General features: G+C 36.5%; 1 protein-coding gene across 1 annotated transcript; it reads left to right on the top strand.

Moving 5' to 3' along the window:
* Positions 1-17355: 17355 nt before the first annotated feature.
* LOC115977894 (transcription factor RAX2-like) lies at positions 17356-18970 on the top strand. The gene is made up of 3 exons (XM_031099922.1): positions 17356-17630; positions 17752-17881; positions 18030-18970. Exons 1-3 carry the CDS (start codon positions 17495-17497, stop codon positions 18643-18645), a joined length of 882 nt encoding a protein of 293 aa, XP_030955782.1. The 5' UTR covers positions 17356-17494; the 3' UTR covers positions 18646-18970.
* Positions 18971-21289: the final 2319 nt, after the last annotated feature.

A 21289-nucleotide genomic window follows, 5' to 3' on the forward strand; every position in this document is an offset into this window, starting at 1 on the left:
AGCACTTCTTCAGCTTGAATCTTGGACAGACTTGCATGTCTTCAACACTTGATCTTGAAACATAGTTTCTTGAAGTATTAAACACATCCTAGTTCTACCCAAATACAAGTAAAGTGTGTTTTGTCAAAGGATAAGTCAATTACATAAAATAGTGACATATGTTCCTAACAAGTGAATCACATATGTCTTAACAATGTTAGTGGTCTAAGTTGCTATTGTGTAAACTTCAATTCTTTTATAATGGGTTATCATATCGTTATGTTATTTATTTTCTGCACTTTACAATGATATGATATATTTGTGTTAACCTAGACTTGATAATTTGACTAAGTAATCACTTGGCTAATTACCTAGGTTAATCTGGTTGTGTTTTAAGGGGTCTAAAAACATACAAAATTTCATGGGCTACCCTTTTCCTAAGGGTACATGAGTGGTGAGTTCTCCTTCATTCTTGTCTCTTTCCTTTCTATTCTTACATCCCCCAACACTTATTCTAACACCTTTTTCTTTCTTTCAAAATTTAGCCCACCATACAGGAGCATGATGAGCTGGTTTGGCTTGTGGGGAACCTCAAGTTGGAGATGACCAAGTATTCCAAGTAGATCTATGGTCTTGGAGGATTTGCCTACTCGGGTGATGATGATGGTGATGGTGGTGGTGATTCAGAGACTACTCCTAGTTACCAGCCAAGGAAAAGGCACTTCCAATGATCTTGGAGACAAACAGACAGGCACAGACACATAGTATATTTCCGATTTTTATTTCTCTTTTCTTTTTATTAGCATGTATTTCTGCACTTTAGATTTTATTTGAGACATTGGGTTGTATTTAAGAACATCTTTTACATTTCTGCTTTTATTTAGGACATGTACTTAATTTACAACTCATGGGAATAATTGCACAATTCTATGCAATTTTGCTTTTCTTGATCTTTGATGCTTGAAAATTTGAGCTCGATTGTGCCTTGATTAGTCCCTTAGGCCATAGTAATCATGGGAGGGGTCTTGGTGGAGGAATCACACTTCAAATAATGTAAATTTTATTAGAAAACCATTTTTTAGGAAATTTCTCCTAAATAAGTTCTAATCTTGCCACATCCAAGCCTTATGGGTTCTTTAGCATAATGAGAAATGGGAGGCAAGCAATCACCATTCTCTAGGTAACATACACATATTGTGCTTAGGAACAAGATTTAGAAACTATTTAAGAAAAACTCACCTATCATAAGGCTTTATTTTCTAATTAAGAATGGTCATGCACACGGCCTAAGCCATCGCATACCATCTAGTTAGGAATATAAAGATTTTTCATAGATGTTGTGGTTGATTTCTCAAGTGAGAAGGCAACCAAAAGAAAAAGGATAGAAAACATTTTTTTTAGGTTTAGAGAGACAGAAGAACACAATAATATAGCACAACATGTATAAATCAATAAATGAAGCAATATTAAGAACAACAAATAAATAGATGAACAAGTAAATAAAAGAAACAAGATTTTTTTCCCTAAATGCCTTGACTTTATGAGTTCTCCCTATTAAGGAATGGGAGGCTTAAAGCCTTCAACCACCCTCCTAGAGGTACATCTCACATATTCTCTAAGGAAAAAGGCATGAAATCCATTTAGGAGTAACCCATAAGCATATAGATAAACAACAAGTAAATGAAGCACCATATAAAATAGAGCATTATTTAATGATAGGCCAAGAATTTATGGACCCCTTGTGATGAATTAACAAATTAATTAGCTAAGTTAATTAATTAATTAATTCAATTAGCATACAATACGCGTGGTAGCACAAACAAATTACCAATTAACTAAATGCAACGGAAATTAAATTGATACGGTGATTTGTTTACGAATGGGGAAAACCTATATGGCAAAAACTCCATTGAGTGATTTTAAGGTCACCACTCCCGAGAATTCATTATTATCACAACAAGCGGTTACAATTAAAGGAATCCTAGTACATTATACCAACCTAGAGTTGAACCCTTACCCCAATATCCAATTGGACTTGTTTTGTAATGACAATCTCTCCTAGTAATGCACGGCTCCCAATACGTGATTAACCAATTTGATGCATAGATCCCAATATGCGACTTACTTATCAACTTGAGAAAGATGTTGGTTGCAAAGTTCTTCAGTTCATCACACGATGAATTAGGGAAAATTCTGTCTCTGGTCATAATTTTCATGAACATAACTTTTCTTCACACTCACGCAACCTTTGACAGCCCTTAAAACAATCCTTATATATGTTTAGGGTTGTGAGAAAAGAAAGCCCAAACATGTATTCACGGATTGGATTGAAATCAACTCTGAAAGGCTGAACTTCATAAACCTCGATAGATAGCTTATCTGTTGAGCTAGCTATTGAGCATCAGGCTTCAGCAGCTTTTTAAACCTCGTTAGATACTAGCTATCAAGATTTAAAATCCAGCACTTCTTCACTTGTTTCTTGGACAGACTTGCATGACTTTAACACTTAATCTTGAAACCTTGTTCCTTGAAGTATTAAACACATCCTAGATCTACTCAATTACAAGTAAAGTGTGTTTGTCAAAGGATTAGCCAATTCTATATTGACATATGTTCCTAACATTAAATCACATATATCCTAACAATCTCCCCCTTTGGCAATCCATGACAAAACCACAACAAACAAATGAACATATGAGAAAGTCATAAATCACTCAACTCATGAAAAACTTTGCAAGAAGAGAGTTTATGGCAAGAAGACTTTGACAACCTGTATTTCTGAAACACTTTAAACAAAACTCATCATGGCATCTTAATGTGAAACAAAAATAATAGATTGCATACAATATATAAGAATCATGTGCATAAAGAGAGAAAAGAAACAACACATGTAAAGATAGGTGAATAGCAAACATCAGTAGATATAAACCAAATATAAGTACAATGTATGTCAAATGGTCACAAGACCAATATACATGAGGTAAATGTAAAAGAAAGAAAAGAAAAATACATAAAAACCTCACTACATCCCTCATAGACACTCCATTTATCACAAAAATCTCCTACACTAACTCTACCCCTATGTATGTGATTACTCTCATATCAAAACTACTCCCCTTTTTTGTCATAAGTGATAAAGGGTAAGTACATCAAGTAGATATCTCATCATCACTGGGTGAGCTAGCATCCTCATCCTCATCAACATCATCACTGTCGGAGCCATCATCACTCTCATTCTTTAAAGCTAGTGGAGATGGAGAGGTAGCAACAGTGAAACCACCTATGACAGCCTGTTGTTGTGCGATACGACCAACATGGGTGTTCACCTGACACAACTCATCATTAAGTGTGTCAAGGCAAGCATCCTTACGCATAAGTTGTGCCATGATGGCCTCGAGAGTCACTCCACCTGCAGAAGATGAAGGAGCAGAGGTGGATGGAGTGGTAGAAGCTGGGGGAGTCGCCGTCTCTGTCCAGGGCTGCCTCGATCTAAGTTGTGCCTCACTTCGTCGAACGGTAGCAGCATCTATGGCACTCATAATAGTGAAATAAAGAGACTCGGGAAAGGAGATAGAAAAATGGCGAAGAAGCCTCGTGATAGTGGAAGGAAAAATGAGTTTATCACAAGTCGCCGTATCCCTATAGACATCTATAAGGGATAGAATAAAATGAGAAGGGAAGTCAATAGAAATATCCTCTGAGAGGGATAACAAAAATCAAGCACGAGGCTCTATAAAAAAGTTATAGTGAGACAAAGGATGAAGAATGAATGTCATCACCATGTTAAGGAATCTCGGACCTTTTACAAAGCCCAAGCAAGGGGTGTTTTAACGGTCACCCCAAGACGAAGGTGTCTCACAAAATAGAGACGAGAGTTTGTCATTGGACATAGTCCTTAGATGATCGCAGCCAGGGTAGTCAGGATGTGCTACCCTAGGAATGTGTAGTACCTTGAATACAATATCTGGAGTAACTGCGATGCGTGTACCTCGAAGGCGAGAGAAAAAAATGAGGTATAAAAGTATCAAATCCGTGCATATTGGAATAAAACTCCTATATGATCATGGAGGGACAAGTGACCGGGATGTCACACAGTGACCCCCAACCCCAACTATAGATGATAGTGGGAAGTTTAGTATCGAAAAAATTCGATAGAATGACTTGGTGTTCCGAATGAATGCCTTGTTGACAAAAGTTCTCCGAAAAGTCCTTTCGGGCTTTATCATCATGGAACCATACGTGAGAAGGAGTAGGGTCAGAAGAAGAAGTGGACGCCCCAAAATGAAGAAGGTTCTGTGATGGAGTGGATTTGCATTTGGGTGCCATAGGATAGACTAACATAAGAAGGAAAGAGAAAGGGAGAGAGAGAGAGAGAGAGAGAGAGAGAGAGAGATGTAGAAAAGCACCAAACAACATCAATATATAAGAACATAAAGAATTGAAGGTACGTATGCATGAAAAATGCATGAACATATGACATGCAAACTTAAATACATCATGGGCTCAGCCCAATCCAAACTTACCAGCACACAACAATTTAACATAGTAATCACACACCTAAAATGCATGAAAATATAGTTAAAATGCAAATGTGATGCAATGCATGATGATTTAAAATCATTTTCACAAAAACCAACCCAAAAATTTTGTGAAAAACCCAATAATTTTGAAAAACCCCAAATTTTCAACAAAAACCCAAAAGTTAGGTCAAAAACGTGAAATTCATGATGAATGAATGAAAAAGAGACATACCAGAAGCAAAAAATTCTCTTTAAGACTAAAGAACACTTAGGTTTGAGGTTTGGAGTGTGAGAGAGAGGTTTGGGAAGATGAGAAGACGAAAACTATTGAGAGAGATCGAGGAGAAATGAAGAAAAATCATGCAGACCCTATATATAGAAAAGTCATAAAGCTTGATAGATCGAGAGGTGTCGAGAGGTGTCAAGCTTTAAAACGTGTGAATTATTTGTCGAAGAGCTGTCCAAGATCTATCAAGAGCTGTCCACAGCTAAAGGATCTCGATAAATCAAGAAGCTATCGAGAATGCGATAAAAAGTAGCTGAAGGGGCTCGATAGATAGCCTAGCTGTCGAGAGGTTTCCAGCAGCTGTTGAGATTGCTTAAAAACAGTTTTTCAAGAAGAAAAAAACACAGATATGAATGCAATCAAACATGCTATACAACCAAAGATCCAAACAATATTCTAAGCTCTCAAAATCATTTCTCAACAAAAAAAATGTCAAGCTCATAGATCCAAAACACACGCACACTAAACAAGTGTAACCAATTTTATATTTCAAAAACAAGTTAAGACAGTTTAGTGAGCATACATTAACACATGTATTCCTTGTGATGGCCAAATCACATTATACCTGCACATGTATCAAAAGTAGCAAAGAATATTGCATGTTGTGTGTGAAAAACATTGCAAGATTGCATAAGTGTCTACATGTTATGACAATTTGAGATATGAGAAAATCACTTTGACTCACACACAATCATAACTATTTAATGGGGACTATCACCTTCGAGGTACATCTTATAACTCTCACATCTCCTAGAATACACGCTTGCAATCATATATAAAGTGTTTTGATTCTTTTTGCTTTTTATTTTTTATTTTTTTCTTTGCATAATTTTCTTTTAATCAAACCATGCATAAGCATATAAGAGATAGAAAAGAAATACCCAATGATGTAAAGCATTTGACATTTCTCTTTTGCTATGCCGAAGTATACAAATGTCATTTAATGATTGGCAGACAACAGTGGTAAGATGGTTATATATGCCTTTCTCTTAGGATTTTCTAGTCCTTCCCATCAAAAAGAGTGCTACTAGTGTTAAGTACAAGAGATTACTTAATCTTACTCATCACAAACACGAGCCACAAAGCTCACTTGCTTAGTTGTGCATAGAAATGCTCATCTAAGTTACAAAAGATACAAAGTTTAAAAAATTTTGTTTCAATGGCCATCCAAGGTACACAAGTACCAGTGTACACAAACACATACTATTTTTGTATTTTTCTGATTTTTTTTTTTTATGAAAAACAAAATAAAAAAAAACTGAAAAATAAACAAACAAAAACATGTTAAACAAAAACAATGCACAAAACTAGATGCAAATGCATGAGGAAGAAGGAGAAGAATGAGAGATCAATCCATGGAGATGACACCAATGTTTTGGCAAAGGAATTTAAACCGTTTGCTATCATGAGGTTTGGTAAACAAATTAGCCTTCTGATCATCAGTGTGAATGAACTCAAGAGTCAGAGTACCATCTTCAACAAGCTCCCAAATGAAGTGATGTCGAATCTCTATGTGTTTAGTTCGAGAATGTTGAACTGAATTCTTAGAGATATTGATGGCACTAGTATTGTCACAGTAGATGGAAAGATGTTCTTGACAAATACTATAATCATGGAGGAGTTTTTGCATCCATAGAAGTTGGGTGCATCAGCTACCGGCAGCGATGTACTCAGCTTCTACAGTGGATAATGAGATGGAATTTTGCTTTTTTCTCATCTAGGAGACAAGATTATCACCCATATAGAAATAACCTCTCGATGTACTCTTTCCATCATCAGTATTCCCAGCCTAATCTGCGTCTGAATACCTGGACATCATTTGTGTCCTTGTTGTACCACACACCAAAGTCGACAGTGGTTTTAACATACTTTATGATCCTTTTCAAAGCAATCATTTGAGATTCTTTGGGATTTGCCTGATATCTAGCACACACTCCCGCACTGCAACTAATGTCAGGTCTACTAGTAGTAAAGTAAAGAAGACTACCTATCATGCTTCTATAAAGAGATAAATCTACACTTTTACCTAACAAGTCAACAATGAATTTAACATTTGGGCTCATAGAGGTTCTAACAGAACTAGCAGATTCCAATTTCATAAGATTTCTTGCATATTTTGATTGAGATAGGAATATACTTGAATCTTGTTGACGAATCTGCAAGCAAAGGAAGTGAGTCAGCTTTCCAATCATGCTTATCTTGAACTCGGCCTGCATGAATTTTGAGAAACTATGAGCAAGTTCATCCTTAGTCGACCCAAAGATGATATCATCAACATAGACTTGAGCAACTATCCACTCACCGTCTTCCCTTTTGATGAAGAGAGTTTGATCTGCTTTTCCTCTTGTGAACCCATGTGACACCAAGTATTGTGAAAGCCGATCATACCAAGCTCTAGGGGCTTGCTTTAAACCATAAAGTGCATTCTTAAGGTACAACACATGATCTGAAAAGTGTGGATCAATGAATCCTTTTGGTTAAGCCATATAGACATCTTCTTTAAGGAACCCATTCAAGAAAGCAGTCTTTACATCCATTTAGTAAAACTTGAACTTCAAGTGACATGCTAGGGCAAGAAGAATTCCGATGGACTCCATACGGGCTACTGGAGCAAATGTCTCATCATAGTCTACTCCTTCCATTTGAGAGTATCCTTGAGCTACAAGACGAGCCTTACTGTGGATCACATTACCCTCATCATCAATCTTATTGCGGAATATCCACTTTGTACCGATGATGTGCTCACCCTCTGATCTTGGTACTAAAGTCCAGACTTCATTCCTTTGAAACTGAAGCAGTTCATCATGCATAGCTTCAACCTAGCTTTCATCTTGAAGAGCTTCCTCAACTTTAATGGGTTCAACCTGTGACAAGTAACAAGAATAAAACACAAAGTTAGCAACACATTTATCAACTATACGCTTCCTTTGTGTAAGTTCATTCATGTTTCCCACAATAACTTCAGGAGGATGATTCAATTTGATCCTAAAGGACGGTCCTTTCTCTTCATGGGATTCAGAATCAGGTGAAATAGATATGTCTGCTGAATCTTCTACAACACTTGGAGTACCGGGAATACTTGGAGATGTGGGCTCTTATTCAACAATTTCTTGAACTTCCTTGGGCTCGGGAGGAAGAATCTCTTTGGGGATTTCCTCACTAAATTTCTCAAAACCAAACTCTGAAGATTCATCGATAACAACATTTACCGCTTCGATTACCTTCATGGTTCTTTTGTTGTATACCCGATAAGCCTTGCTTATAGAGGAGTATCCCAGAAATATTCCTTTATCGCTTCGAGAGCCAAATTTTCCCATATTCTCTCTATCCTTGAGAATGAAACAAGCACTTCCAAAAATTCTAAAATACTTCACATTTGGCTTCCTTCCCTTCCATAACTTATATGGAGTCTTCTTGGTACCGGGTCTAAAATACACCCTATTAACCGTATGACATGCAGTGTTAACGGCTTCTCCCCACAAGTTTCTAGCCATATCCTTGTTGTGCAACATGGCTCTAGCCATCTCTTGAATAACCTTATTCTTTCTTTCTACTACACCATTCTGCTGAGGAGTAATAGGAGCAAAGAATTCTTGAGATATACCTGATCTCGTGCAAAAGGACTCCATATATGAGTTCTCGAATTCTTTACCATGATCACTTCGAATTCGATCAATCTTCAGGCTCTTCTCATTATGCAATCTTGTTCACAAGGCTTCAATGTGCTTAGGAGCATCAGACTTGGATCATAGAAGTATGACCCAAGTGTACCTAGTGAAGTCATCTACCACAACCATGATGTATCTCTTTCCACCAAGAGACTCAGTTTTGGTTGGACCCATGAGATCTAGATATAGTAGCTCCAATGGCCTGGATGTAGTGGATGTCTGAGTGCCTAGAGGTTTAGTTTTCGCGTGTTTTCCAAGCTAACATGGTCCACACACCACATTGCTCACTCTACTGAGCCTTGGTATCCCCAAAACTGAATCATGCTTAGGTACAATTGAAAGATGTTTGTAACTTGCATGTCCCATCCTTTGGTGCCATATATCTTCATTAGGTAAATGAATTCTATTACACACAATATCAGCATCAGGAACCAATCCATAACAATTGTCTAGAGTGCGAACACCACTTATAAGTTTCTTCCCAGCCTCATCCATTACAAGACATTTCCCTTTTAAGAATAGTACCATGAAGTCTTGATCATATATCTAACTTATGCTCAACAGGTTCACTCTCAGACCTTCTACATATAGAACATTTGCAATGTCTGGCAATCCAGGTAGAGAGATAATTCTCTTTCCTTTAATCTATGATTTGCTCTCATCACCAAAAGTGACATTACCACCTTTCTTAGACTCAAAAACCTTGAAGAGAGATCAGTCTCCAGTCATATGTCTTGAACAGCCGCTGTCAAGGTACCACAAACACGTGTCCATAACCTTAAATGCTTAGATGAAGCATACTTCATGCTTAGATAACAGATCAGTGGGAATGTTGTTTTCTCTCATTTGCCTTTTATGAACAAAGTCTTTGATTTTCACTCTTCTCAGTTGAACTCCTTTGCACATTTTCATTTTGAGACAGTTTAGTTTCTTCTTTGTCACACTGAGATTCTTTCCAATAGTCATCGTAATAGAATTCAAATAACTATTAGGCTTGCATTTTTTGATACACTCAAACAAGTAGAGATTAGAAAAACAAGATGTATTTGAAAACAAAGATCTCTTCAAGCTAGTTGCAGTAATGACAACAAGGGTCAATGGATCATACAGTAAAGATTAAAACCTAATTAGAGTGTGTCTGCTCTGATATCACTTGATAGGCCAAAAATGTATTGACCCCTTGTGATAAATTAACAAATTAATTAGCCAAGTTAATTAATTAATTCAATTAGCATGTAATACGCTTGGTAGCACAAACAAATCACCAATTAACTAAATGCAACGAAAATTAAATTGACACGGTGATTTGTTTATAAATGGGGAAAACCTACACAACAAAAACCCCACCGGGTAATTTTAAGATCACCACTCTCGAGAATTCACTATTATCACAACAAGCGGTTACAAGTAAAGGAATCCTAGTACCTTATACTAACCTACAGTTGAACCCTTATCCTAATACCCAATTGGACTTGTTCTGTAATGACAATCTCTCCTTGTAATGCACGGGTCCCAATACGTGACTAACCAATTCAATGCATGGATCCTAGTACGTGGCTTACTCACCAACTTGAGAAAGATGTTGGCTGCAAAGTTCTTTAGTTCATCACACGATGAAGATCATGAAGCTCCTTGGTTACAAAACCCTACGGTGTACAAATACAGCAGCTTTTTTAAGAGAAAGATGAACTAGGGAAAATTCTGTCTCTGGTCACAATTTTCATGAACATAACCTTGCTTCACATTCACTCAACCTTTGACGGCCCTTAAAACAATCCTTATATATGTTTAGAGCTATGAGAAAATAAAGCCCAAACATGTATTCACAGATTAGATTGAAATCAGCTTTGAAAAACTAAACTTCATAAACCTCGATAGATAGCTTATCTGTCGAGCTAGCTGTTGAGCATCGGGCTTCAGTAGCTTTTTAAACCTCGATAGATACTAGCTGTCGAGATTTAAAATCTAGCACTTCTTCACTTGTTTCTTGGACAAACTTGCATGGCTTTAACATTTAATTTTGAAACCTTGTTCCTTGAAGCATTAAACACATCCTAGATCTACCCAATTACAAGTAAAGTGTGTTTTGTCAAAGAATTAGCCAATTCTATATTGATATGTTCCTAACATTAAATCACATATGTCCTAACATTTAACAAGGACAATATGTAAAGAGCAATAGATAAATAGAGTAAGCAATATAAAGATAGGGCAAGAAAATAAAGTGCATGAATGTAGATGGACAAGTAAGTAAATGAAGCATTTTATATATAGAAAGATATGATGTTTACAAGGAAAAGAGAAAAAAAAAATGTAGTGGATGTGCTCACTAAAGTGGGCATGCCCCAGCAGGTCTATGCCAAACTGTATACCTGGCTCATCCTCCAAGTTAATGATGGGCCCATGGGATCTCAAATCAGACATCCGATGAAAGTCGTAGGGAGTCACGGTTATCTCCTGCTCAGTAATATAGAAAGTGTGGGTAGTATTCCACCATCTCTCAGCCAAAGCGTAGACCAACACACCGCTAGCCGAACCCTTATGAAGAAGGTGCATAAGTGGCCTGAAGTCGACCATATCCACTAGAGCCCTTGCCTCGTCTGTCATGGACTGATACCAATTGAATAGGTGGCTAGAGCTACTTCTACTCGAGTAGGACTGCAAGCCCTACAAAGGACAAGAACAAGAGCATAAGGATCATATTGGACAGAAATAAGTGAAAGAAAAGCGAAACTACACATTCTAGGTATAAAACTGTGTCTGCAAGCTTAAGTATGCATGTGCATACTAGGAGTATGCGTACACATACCCCAAGTATGCGTGCGCATGCTGAAGCATATGTCCATGTATTTTTATGAACATATATGCGTATGCACACTAAGTATGCATGTACGCATGCTCCTGGTATGCGCATGCATAGATGTAACCAAAACGTGGTTCATTGCCATTTTTCGACCTTCCTTGGATCAAAATTCATCTTAACATGTTCCTACCCTCTTTAAGACATCAGACTTTCATCTAAACCCATCCCACAGCAAAAGCCAAGAATTTACAAGTCTCAGAACGGATTGAAATAAAAGATCAAAGTAAAACTTGAAAATGAGAAAAGCTTGGAAAACTTACCAATCCAAGCCCTGCATTGTCCAAGAGATGTTCTTGAGATCTGTAGAGCAATGGAGGAGACTCATTCAACCTTGTGGCACCAATCTAGCGAGTAAGGTTGAAGATATCACTAGAAAATCAAGTAGGAGGCCTTTTTGGTCTTGGGTGCTATGGGTGCAACGGGGGGAGTACACCTCAGCCGAGTGGACTGTGGCAGAGAAAAAATGGAGTCTCCACCTAGATTAGTTCTAGGAACCATAAATGTAGTGCCCTTGTGAAAGGACTCATCTTTACCAGATTATGTGTCCGCAATTTAGGTATGGGGATAGGAAGGTGTTAGGCACCTAACCCCACCAAGCCGTAGGTCGGCCTCCACTCCTTGTATTTCAAATCCTAATCCCATTAAAGGGTCCTCTAACATGTTATTCTAAACTCACACACACTAACATGCAAAACATGACAATTGTCTCACACTCATCCATAGCATAAAAACCCTACCATTCATCTAGCAAAATATTCCAAGGGCAGCAAGCACATCCAAGGCAGCAACATCAACAATGAATTAATATCAAGCATATCCCAAACATCCAAACATAGCATCATGGAATCAACCAATCATATTCATGTTCATTAACCATATCATGCTTATTATCCAATTCAAATGCATGTTCATGTAATTATGCATGACTTACCTCACATACCTCATTACATCACAACACCTATGCATCAATGCATGTTCATGTGATTCACAACACCTACTGTATGCGTACGCATACCTCGAGTATGCATATTCATGCATATAGTATGCAAACGCATACATGCCTAGAAACAAAATTTCAGAACAATAAATAAAACAATAATTTAACAAACCCTATCATACTTCTAATACAAAACTAAACAACCTAAACTAACAACAAAGGTATCAAAGATAAACAAAACAAAATCTATTCCTATGCATTGGATCTAACAACAAACAAGAGCAACACTTAACACATTAAAGCATGTTCATCAATATTTCCAACCATTCAACTCTCCAATCAAAATATGGTGAGACGCAACAAATCAAAACCAAACAAAACAAAACATATTTCTAAACACATATAACATATTATTCAATTAATAACAACAAGAACACAAGTTATAAAAGATCCAAATCAAGGAACAGCCATGAAGAGAGACTCGCCTTATTTATAGAACACAACTTGGTGGATATTTTAACCAGCCCTTTAGTGCCTACACAACAAGATCGAATGATAATCAAGGGAATCAAATATATCAATAGTCCATTAGTAATCACAATTCAAAAATAAAAAAGATGTTCTTGAAATATTTTTTGAAAAAGGTTTTAAAAAGAGATTAGAAAATAGATTTTTCCTTAATGAGTAATAGAGAGAGGTTTTGAAAAGTCAAAAAAGGTGCTCGGTGGCTGTGTGTAGAAGATGCAGAGAAAAAAAAAAGAGTTTTTGGAAGAGTTTAGATCAAAAAATCCATTCTCTCTAGCTAAGGTTTGCATTTGGAGGCATAAGGTTATATTTATATTTTTAAACTAGAGTTTTTAGGCTCATTTAGAGGGTTTTGGATGTTCCAAAGGGTTTAAGGGCCAAGCCCCATCAAAGAGGGAGGCTTTGGGCCCTAAAAAATTGAAGTTATGGGATTCTGGAAAAGGCCCTATGTACGCAGGTACATTCATGCATACGCATGCATGATTCATGTGTACGCATGCATCCCTAAAACCCTAATTTTGATTGCTTAGATGGCCCAACTTCAAATGTCTATAACTCATTCAATATAAATCCAAATTAGGAAAAATTTGTGTTCAAATTAAAGCTCAGGATGTCTACTTTCCAATAAAACAAATTTCACTCAAACATTCTTTGTGAATCAAAAGTTATGGTCAAGACAGTGTGGAAATGTCATTTTTCGGCATTGTTTTCAAAGCGATTTGAGCACTTTTGAATTGTGATTACTTCCAAACTATCAAAATAACTTCAATAACATTTTTTACATATGTCAAGCTCATCATTGGGACTGGGGACTAAATTTTAATAATCGGGTAGAAAATGAGGTGTCTACAGGTGCCACTGGAGAGGATGAGAGAATTTGAGAGAGAGAGAGAGAGAGAGAGAGATTTCTAATTCTAATGAGAGGATGAAGGAATGAGAGAGAGGTAGAGGTTTTGTAGGGGAGGAAAGGAAGTTAGAGAGTTAGAACAAAAATGAAGAGTTGAGGAAGATGAAGAGAATAAGAAGGAAAAAAGAAACGGTTGGTAACCATTAGGAAAATGAAGAGGCGAGAAAGGAACCTAGTGGCTAAACTACGTGTAGTTTAGTAAAAAAAAAAGGAAGAAAATTTCTTTTAGAGAAATTTCAAGGGCTTCCCCAGTGGACTCTCAGAAGACAAGAAAATGGAAGAAGTTTCAAGATTACCCCTAGTGAACCAAGGAACATCAGAAATTACCAAATTGCCCTCAAATGACAAAGATACCCCTCAGCGGGTCGAGAAAGGCCAAAGTGACGCAAAGGATTCAAAACACCCAAGAATCATCAAGAAAACTCCCCAATGAGTCAGAATCATTAAGAAAACTCCCTAGAGCCAGAAACCACTAAAAGAAATCCAAGATGCTTGGAAAGCCCCTCGAGTGAGTTTTCCACCAAAGATCATGAGTATCCTACCATCATCATTTGTTGTGCACATATCCTTCAAGAGTTGAATATGCAAGCACAAGCCCTCAAAAAAAGTTTATACTAAAAATGAAGACTACAAAACTTGAGTACATATCCTCCTTGGAATTGAACATGTACATCTAGACAGAGGCTTGAGCCAGTTAGAACAGAAGAGATTTAGACAGAGACATAAGCCACTTAGAAGAGAAGAGATTGAGTCAAAGGCATGAGCCATTTAGAACTGAAGAGATCAAGATAGAGATGGAAGTCACCCAGAGGCAAGAGCCACCAAGAGAAGTTTGAGGCAAGGCCGCAAATGGACACCATAGAGATGTATCCTTTTAGCTCGTAAGAGAACCTTATTTGTTTGGTTGATGGTTAAGGCCGTTGGCCATGTTTGTTTTTCTTTTTTAGTGACTCTAGGATAGTAAGTCACTTGCCTTTTGCTTGACAATTGGCAAACTAGGTTCTTGGATAGTGAACCTATCATCACTCGTTTCCTAAGTAACACCCGTGGGACTTTGAACATACAAATCCCACACAACTCTTTAGAGTTGCACCCCGCCCCATGTATGCATGTTGTTTGCTGTGTGCATGGATTGGGCCCAAGACTTACATTGAAAAAATATTTTGTGTCTTTTTCTTTTGATTTCATTAGCAAATCTCACAAATCAACAGAGGGGTAACTTTGACACCTCATTTTGTACCCCTTACGACTTGAACCCCATTTCCCAATGACAACATTACTTTGAGGCTTAGGGTTGATTTAGTGCCTAATCTCGTGAAATCTTGATTTGAGGAATTATTTATGGAAGAATAAACTTATTTTTGGAAAAGAAAAGCCTCAAAAAACCCTAAGTGTGCATGTGCATATGAGTCTAAATGTGCATACGTATACACTTGTATGCGCACGCACACTTGAAGCGTGCATATGCATACTTAGGGTATGCACATGCATTTAAGGTTCCAGAAACTATGAAAGAAAAGCTTTTTGGACATAAATTCATGTAGAGCAAATTCCACATAGTCTGGGAGCTGTCCCACACCCCTATTTTACCACTATAAAAAGTCATAAAAGGAACTTTTCAAAAAAAGGACGAAATATACAAGATTCACTAGAAAATTGTGAATCAAAGAAGGATTTTTTCACACAAAACACCCTCAAGTCAAGTTTTACTTGGTTGGGATCTATTTTGGTCTTAGCCTTTGAGTTCTAAAGCTTACTAACCTTCTGGTTTTGTTGTTGATTAGATTGATTGAGGGGAACGATCAAATCAAGCTCTAGAGAGTTCTTGTGTTAAGGTAAAGGTTCAAATTTTGGCTCTTCACTTTCTTTGATTTTTTTTTTATTTATATGCTTTATTGCTTTGATATGTTTATGTTAGTTTAGGTTTGTGTTGTGTTCATATTAGAAGCATGATAGGTTGTTAAACTTCTTGTTTTGCTTTGTTTTCTATTCTGGTTGCTGGTTTTGAGTTTCTAGGCGTATATGCGTGAGTATGCATGAAACGTATTCTTGAAGTGTGCATACGCATAAAACTGGGATGCACATGTACAATCGTGCCCAGAAACCCAGATTCACTTTCATGTTTAGTCTCTGCTTATCCTATTTCTCATATGTTTAAGTTCTGAGTTAATGCTTTAGCATTTTTTTTTTTTTTTTTTAATTTAGGAATATGATTAGGGTTTTGTTGGTTAAATGTCATGAACATGCATTGATGCATAGGTGATGTGATGCAATGAGGTAAGTGAGGTAAGTCATACATAAATCACATGAACTTGTATTTAAGTGTTTGAGCATAAGTTGCTTAATATGCTTGGTTGAATGCCATGAGTTTTGGTTTAATGCTTGAATGCTTAGGTGTGCTCGTTTAATCTACCTTGTGATGTTGCTACCTTAGGTGATTTGTGTTTAATGCTATGATAAATGAATGCTAGGTTTGGAGATGATATGTCATGTTGATTGCTTTAGATGCATGTTAGAGTGCGTGTGAGTCTAGAATAACATGTTAGAAAACCTTTTAATGAGATTAGGATTTGGAACATAATTAGTAGAGGTCGACTCATAGGTCGGGTGGGGTTGGGTGCCTAACACCTTCCTAGTCCTATACCTAAACCCCAGACATGTGCTCTAGTAAAGACCAGTCCTTCCACAAAGGCGCTATATTTATGGTTCCTAGACCTAATCTAGGTGGCGACTCCATTCACACCCTCTGCCACGATCCACCCTAGGCCAAGGCATACTTCCCATGATTGGAAAAACTCTTCTAACTCGTCATGAGCGCTTGCGCCCACACTTACATCAGTGATACTTTAAATGAACGGAAGAGCAACTTATCAAGTGAACAAGATGGCGATTCTACAAAGTTTCAAAAAATTGACGTTGAAAGCAAAGTACAACTTACACTAACATATGCAATCAAAGAAAACAAATGGAGTTATTCACTGACTACTACAAAGCAGCAAATGAAGAAGATATAGAGAATACTTTAAATTTTTCTTTCAATTTACTAGAAATATTAATTAATTTGTTCTTTAAATTTGTCTTTCATACATTTATTGGATAATTGAGGATGTTAAGGATTGAAATCTTAATTTTAATTTTAATTTAAGTTTGATTTATATTTTTCATTTGGTAATTTAAAATCATATCAAGCATAGGAATTTATGAGACTAGAATCCTAATGTATAATCAAAGAGTAAGAAACAAGGAATTGTTTAAATCTTCATATGTAATAATTTTCCTGTGCATCGCACAAATTAGCAATTAGTATCTTTTTGTTGCAATAGCTTTGTATCAAAAGAGATTTTTTTTTCTTGTATTGACATATATATTTGAGTAGTCAATTCATGTCACGAAAGAATGCAATAAGTTTCATTGCAATCACGGTAAATGCGTTTAAATTACAGATGTAAAAGTACATTTACATTTGTTGAATTGAATCGCATATAAGTCAGCATTGGCAGGAGGCTCCTATTTGACAGTAAAAACATGAAATCTGCGTGCTTCCTCTAGTACCGGCATTGACTGGGCCCAGATCTCTCTTAACCCACAAGAAAGCTAACAAATTGGTTGGAGAAATTTTAAAGAACAAATATTATAAAAAATAGTCAGTCAGACTAAGTCAAGCTTTCAAAAGCCATGTTCTTTTTATCCATCTCTAAAACCATACCGTATGCTCACTTTGTTATTATGCTATAATAAGCTCTCTTTCTCTCTCTCTAGCCGCTGATCAAGCTTTTGCTTTTGCTGTTGTTAAAATATTTCAGTTGGCCATGGGAAGAGCTCCATGTTGTGACAAAGCTAACGTGAAAAAAGGGCCATGGTCACCTGAAGAAGATGCCACTCTAAAGAGATACCTTGAGCAACATGGCACTGGTGGGAATTGGATTGCCTTACCTCACAAAGCAGGTCTCTTTCCCAACATTATATTGTTTCTTGCTTTTGAAAAACTGTTATACCCCATTTCTTGTTCTTTGCACGTTTTCTCAAAATCCCTTTTGGCCTTGTCAATGATTCTTCTATGTTTTAGGCCTTAAACGTTGCGGCAAGAGTTGTAGGCTGAGATGGCTGAATTATCTCAGGCCGGATATCAAGCGTGGAGGTTTCACAGAGAAGGAAGACAGCATTATTTGCACTCTCTATGGTAGACTTGGAAGTAGGCAAGTCAACTAATTTATAGACGTACTTCTTTGTGTAATTGTGTTCTTTTTTGGTTTTGTGAACTTAGGTTCTATTTTTCTTTTTTTTAATCATCTTTATGTATATTTTAAATTTAATATTTTAAATTATTTATGTAATTGGAATTAGGTGGTCTGTAATAGCTTCCCAACTGCCAGGGAGAACAGATAATGATATCAAGAACTATTGGAACACCAAGTTGAAGAAAAAGCTATTGGCAGCTGGAAATGCTTGTCCCAAGAGTACAACTAACAGAAGCCCCCATGAGACTAGCAACAGTATTAGTCATCTGAACTTGGCACAGATTTCAGCTTCAATTTCAAAAGCTGAAACCTATGATTATGGGAGTTCATCTTGTTTCTATACAAATTCCAATACACTAATGCGGACTCCACTAGCGGAAGCCAATAACATGGAAAATTGTGATCCAGATTGTATAATTTTGGACCCAAGTCAGTTTCATGTTTCAAAGCCTATGCAAGTTCCAGATTTTCGCACAAGTGGAAGTGAGAGTTACAGCACTATAACAACATCATCTCAGGACGTTGCAGGTCTTTCACCTTCTTCTACTTTGGCTTTGGAGAACAATTACAGCTTGTTGTCCTGCAATGGAGGCGTTAACGATGATGGACTTCTCATGGATTTTCAGTTTGAGTGCCATGATGATGATTTGTTAGATGGCTTTGTGTTTCAGGAAGATATACTAGAGAAGTTACCCCATTCTTGTTTAGTTGACTCTCCCTAGATTACTTGATGGCTAGCTAAAAGTCCTGAACATTAACCTATCACAATGTTACAAACCGACCATTATAGAAAATCCAAAAAAGTAAGATGGGAAAGTAGCTATTGGATGCTTTAATTTGTAGGGTAGTATTTTGTGGAAATGGTCAATGTAAGTGAAATTTTAAAGTAATGAACATGGGATTATGCAATTAGTACATAAAGGATAAGCCATGTGGGTTTACCGTTTCCCACATTGTTTTCGAAAACATGGTCACCGGCTCCTAGTTATTTGTTGTATTAAGAGAGATTGTTGTATTTGAGTAATTCTTGTACATCATAAAAAGGTATAACTTTTACCACAACAATCTTACAAGTTAAATTGTGATTAATTGCCTCTCACTTTTATATATACATTTTTCTTTTCCACCACTCACACTCTATTACATCAAGAAATTTTGTAATCCTAAAGTTGCTTTTTTATTTCTTTGGTGAAATGTTCATGAATGTGAAAGCTGTAGTCAGCAAAATTTGTTTTCTTCTGACTGGTCAGTGGTCACGAAAGTTGCATTGGCCTAGCCAATCCAGAGTTGAAGAATCTCCGTCATGACAAAACCCTTATATGACTCTCTCTCTCTCTCTCGTGTGCGCGTGTATAATTGTTTTTAGAATATCATCTTCGTAATGGTTCATAGGAGATACAGATTCCCTTCTATTTGTTATCAGCATCCATACGTCAATGTATTATCACATTAATGTAACAATACATCTTAATCTCGGAAATTTTGGTTGCTTTCATAGTCAATATGAATTATTGCACCTATGAAATAATGCGCTTTGCATCTCTTTTTAAATTAGGCTAAAAATCAAATTACACTCTCTAGACTCTAAGTTTGACCGAAATAAATTTCAGTCCTCTAACTTTACTTTCATTCAATTGAGTCCTCTAAATTAAATATTTATTTTAATTTAGGTCTTTTGTCCAATTAGGTTTTAAAAAAAAGTTGTTTCGTATGAAATTAAGTAATGATTTTTTTTTTCTTAAAAAAAACTTCTAAGATAAAAAATCTATAAAATATTTCTATTAATTTTATTGATGTTTTTTCTATGTGTGAAAAAAAAAAATTAATGGTAATTTTTTTAATGAAATGGGATAGAAGGTTTAAATTGAATAAAGTTAAAACTTAAAGAACTCAATTGAATGAAAGTAAAGGTAAAGGAACGAAATGAATTTTAGTCCATGAGGGTGGAATTTACATTTTAGTCTTTAAATTACATCTTATTCATAAAAATATCATTTGCCAGTGTGTTAGAAACCTCATTTTGTATCCCTTACAACTAGAACTTTCATTCCCCAATGACAATATCATTCGGAGGCCTAGGGCTAGTTTAGGGCCCAATCTTGTAAGTCTTTAGCTTGGACGATGTTTTGGTAAAAGAAAAGCATACAGAAACCCTAAGTATGTGTGCGTATGTTTTAAGCATGCATACGCATACTTTGAGTATGAGCGCGCATGCTTTAAGCATGCATACGCATACTTTGAGTATGAGCGCACATGCAAGGTTTTAGAACACCTTTATAAAAAGTTTTTGATGTAAAATCGTGTGGAGCTAATCCCACGTTGGCTAGGGGCCTCCTTGCACCCCTCTCTAATCACTATAAAAGGCCCCAAAGGCTCTTTTCCCAAAACAAGCCAAATTCACTAAAAATAGTGAATCAAAGAGGGAGTTTTTATTCTAAAACATGCTCAAGTTAAAGTTTACTTGGTTAGGACATATAGTCTTAACCTTCGAGTTTTAAGCCTACTATCTTTCTAGTTTTGTCTAGATTAGATTGACTGGGGGGAACAATAAAATTAAAGCTCAAAGGAATTCTTGTGTTTAAGGTAAGGGTCTATCCTTGTCTCTTTCATTTTTGGTTGTTTATTTCTTTGTTTATTGCTTAATATCTCTACCTTTAGTTAGGTTTTATGGCTTTTATATTTAGAAGCATGCTAGGTTGCGTTTGATTGCTATTTTTCTTGCTATTTTAAAACTGTGTTTCTAGGCATGTATGTGTACGCATGCTTCACGCATGTGTATGCATACTCATGGCATGCATAAATAGGCACAATTGCACCACTAAGACAAAGTAAGCACATCCCTACTTCAATTTGGGTCCAACAAGTTGGTAGTAAAGGAAGACGCTTAACCAAGGTTGACATCACACCTTAAGAAGAAATGTCCACATCAACCGATATTGCACTCGTTGAGAACATAGCCCAAAAGATGGATGATCAAAATAAGATGCTAGAGAAAATGGGGGCTCACCTCACTCAAATAGAGGAAAGTAGGTTCAACAGACAAATAGGAGAGGAAGAGAAAGAAGAGATTGAAGGTTGGGATGAAAAGAATAGAACTGAATATGAGACAAATAAGAAGTTTGAGAAGCTTACCACAAATACCCTTGCCATGTAAGAGAAAATGGAGAAGATGCAATTGGCTTTTCGCATGGCCCAAGGAATGGACGATTGTCTTTACAATGTGGGTAGCTTGGGTTCCAAAGCTCCTATTCCATTACCTTTTAAGTTCAAAATCTCTAATGCGGAAAATTTTGACAAAACTGGGGATCCAAAACAACACATTAGGAGGTACATAAGTATAATTGAGATGAAAGGTTTAGATGATAA

This window comes from Quercus lobata, chromosome 2 (assembly GCF_001633185.2).
Source record: "Quercus lobata isolate SW786 chromosome 2, ValleyOak3.0 Primary Assembly, whole genome shotgun sequence".
In the NCBI taxonomy this organism is placed as follows: Eukaryota; Viridiplantae; Streptophyta; class Magnoliopsida; order Fagales; family Fagaceae; genus Quercus; species Quercus lobata.

Coding starts and splice junctions, on each gene's coding strand:
- LOC115977894 (XM_031099922.1), top strand. CDS start 17,495: ATGGGAAGAGCTCCATGTTGTGACAAAGCTAACGTGAAAAAAGGGCCA. Junction 17,631..17,751: donor TGCCTTACCTCACAAAGCAG/GTCTCTTTCCCA, acceptor TCTATGTTTTAG/GCCTTAAACGTTGCGGCAAG. Junction 17,882..18,029: donor TATGGTAGACTTGGAAGTAG/GCAAGTCAACTA, acceptor AATTGGAATTAG/GTGGTCTGTAATAGCTTCCC.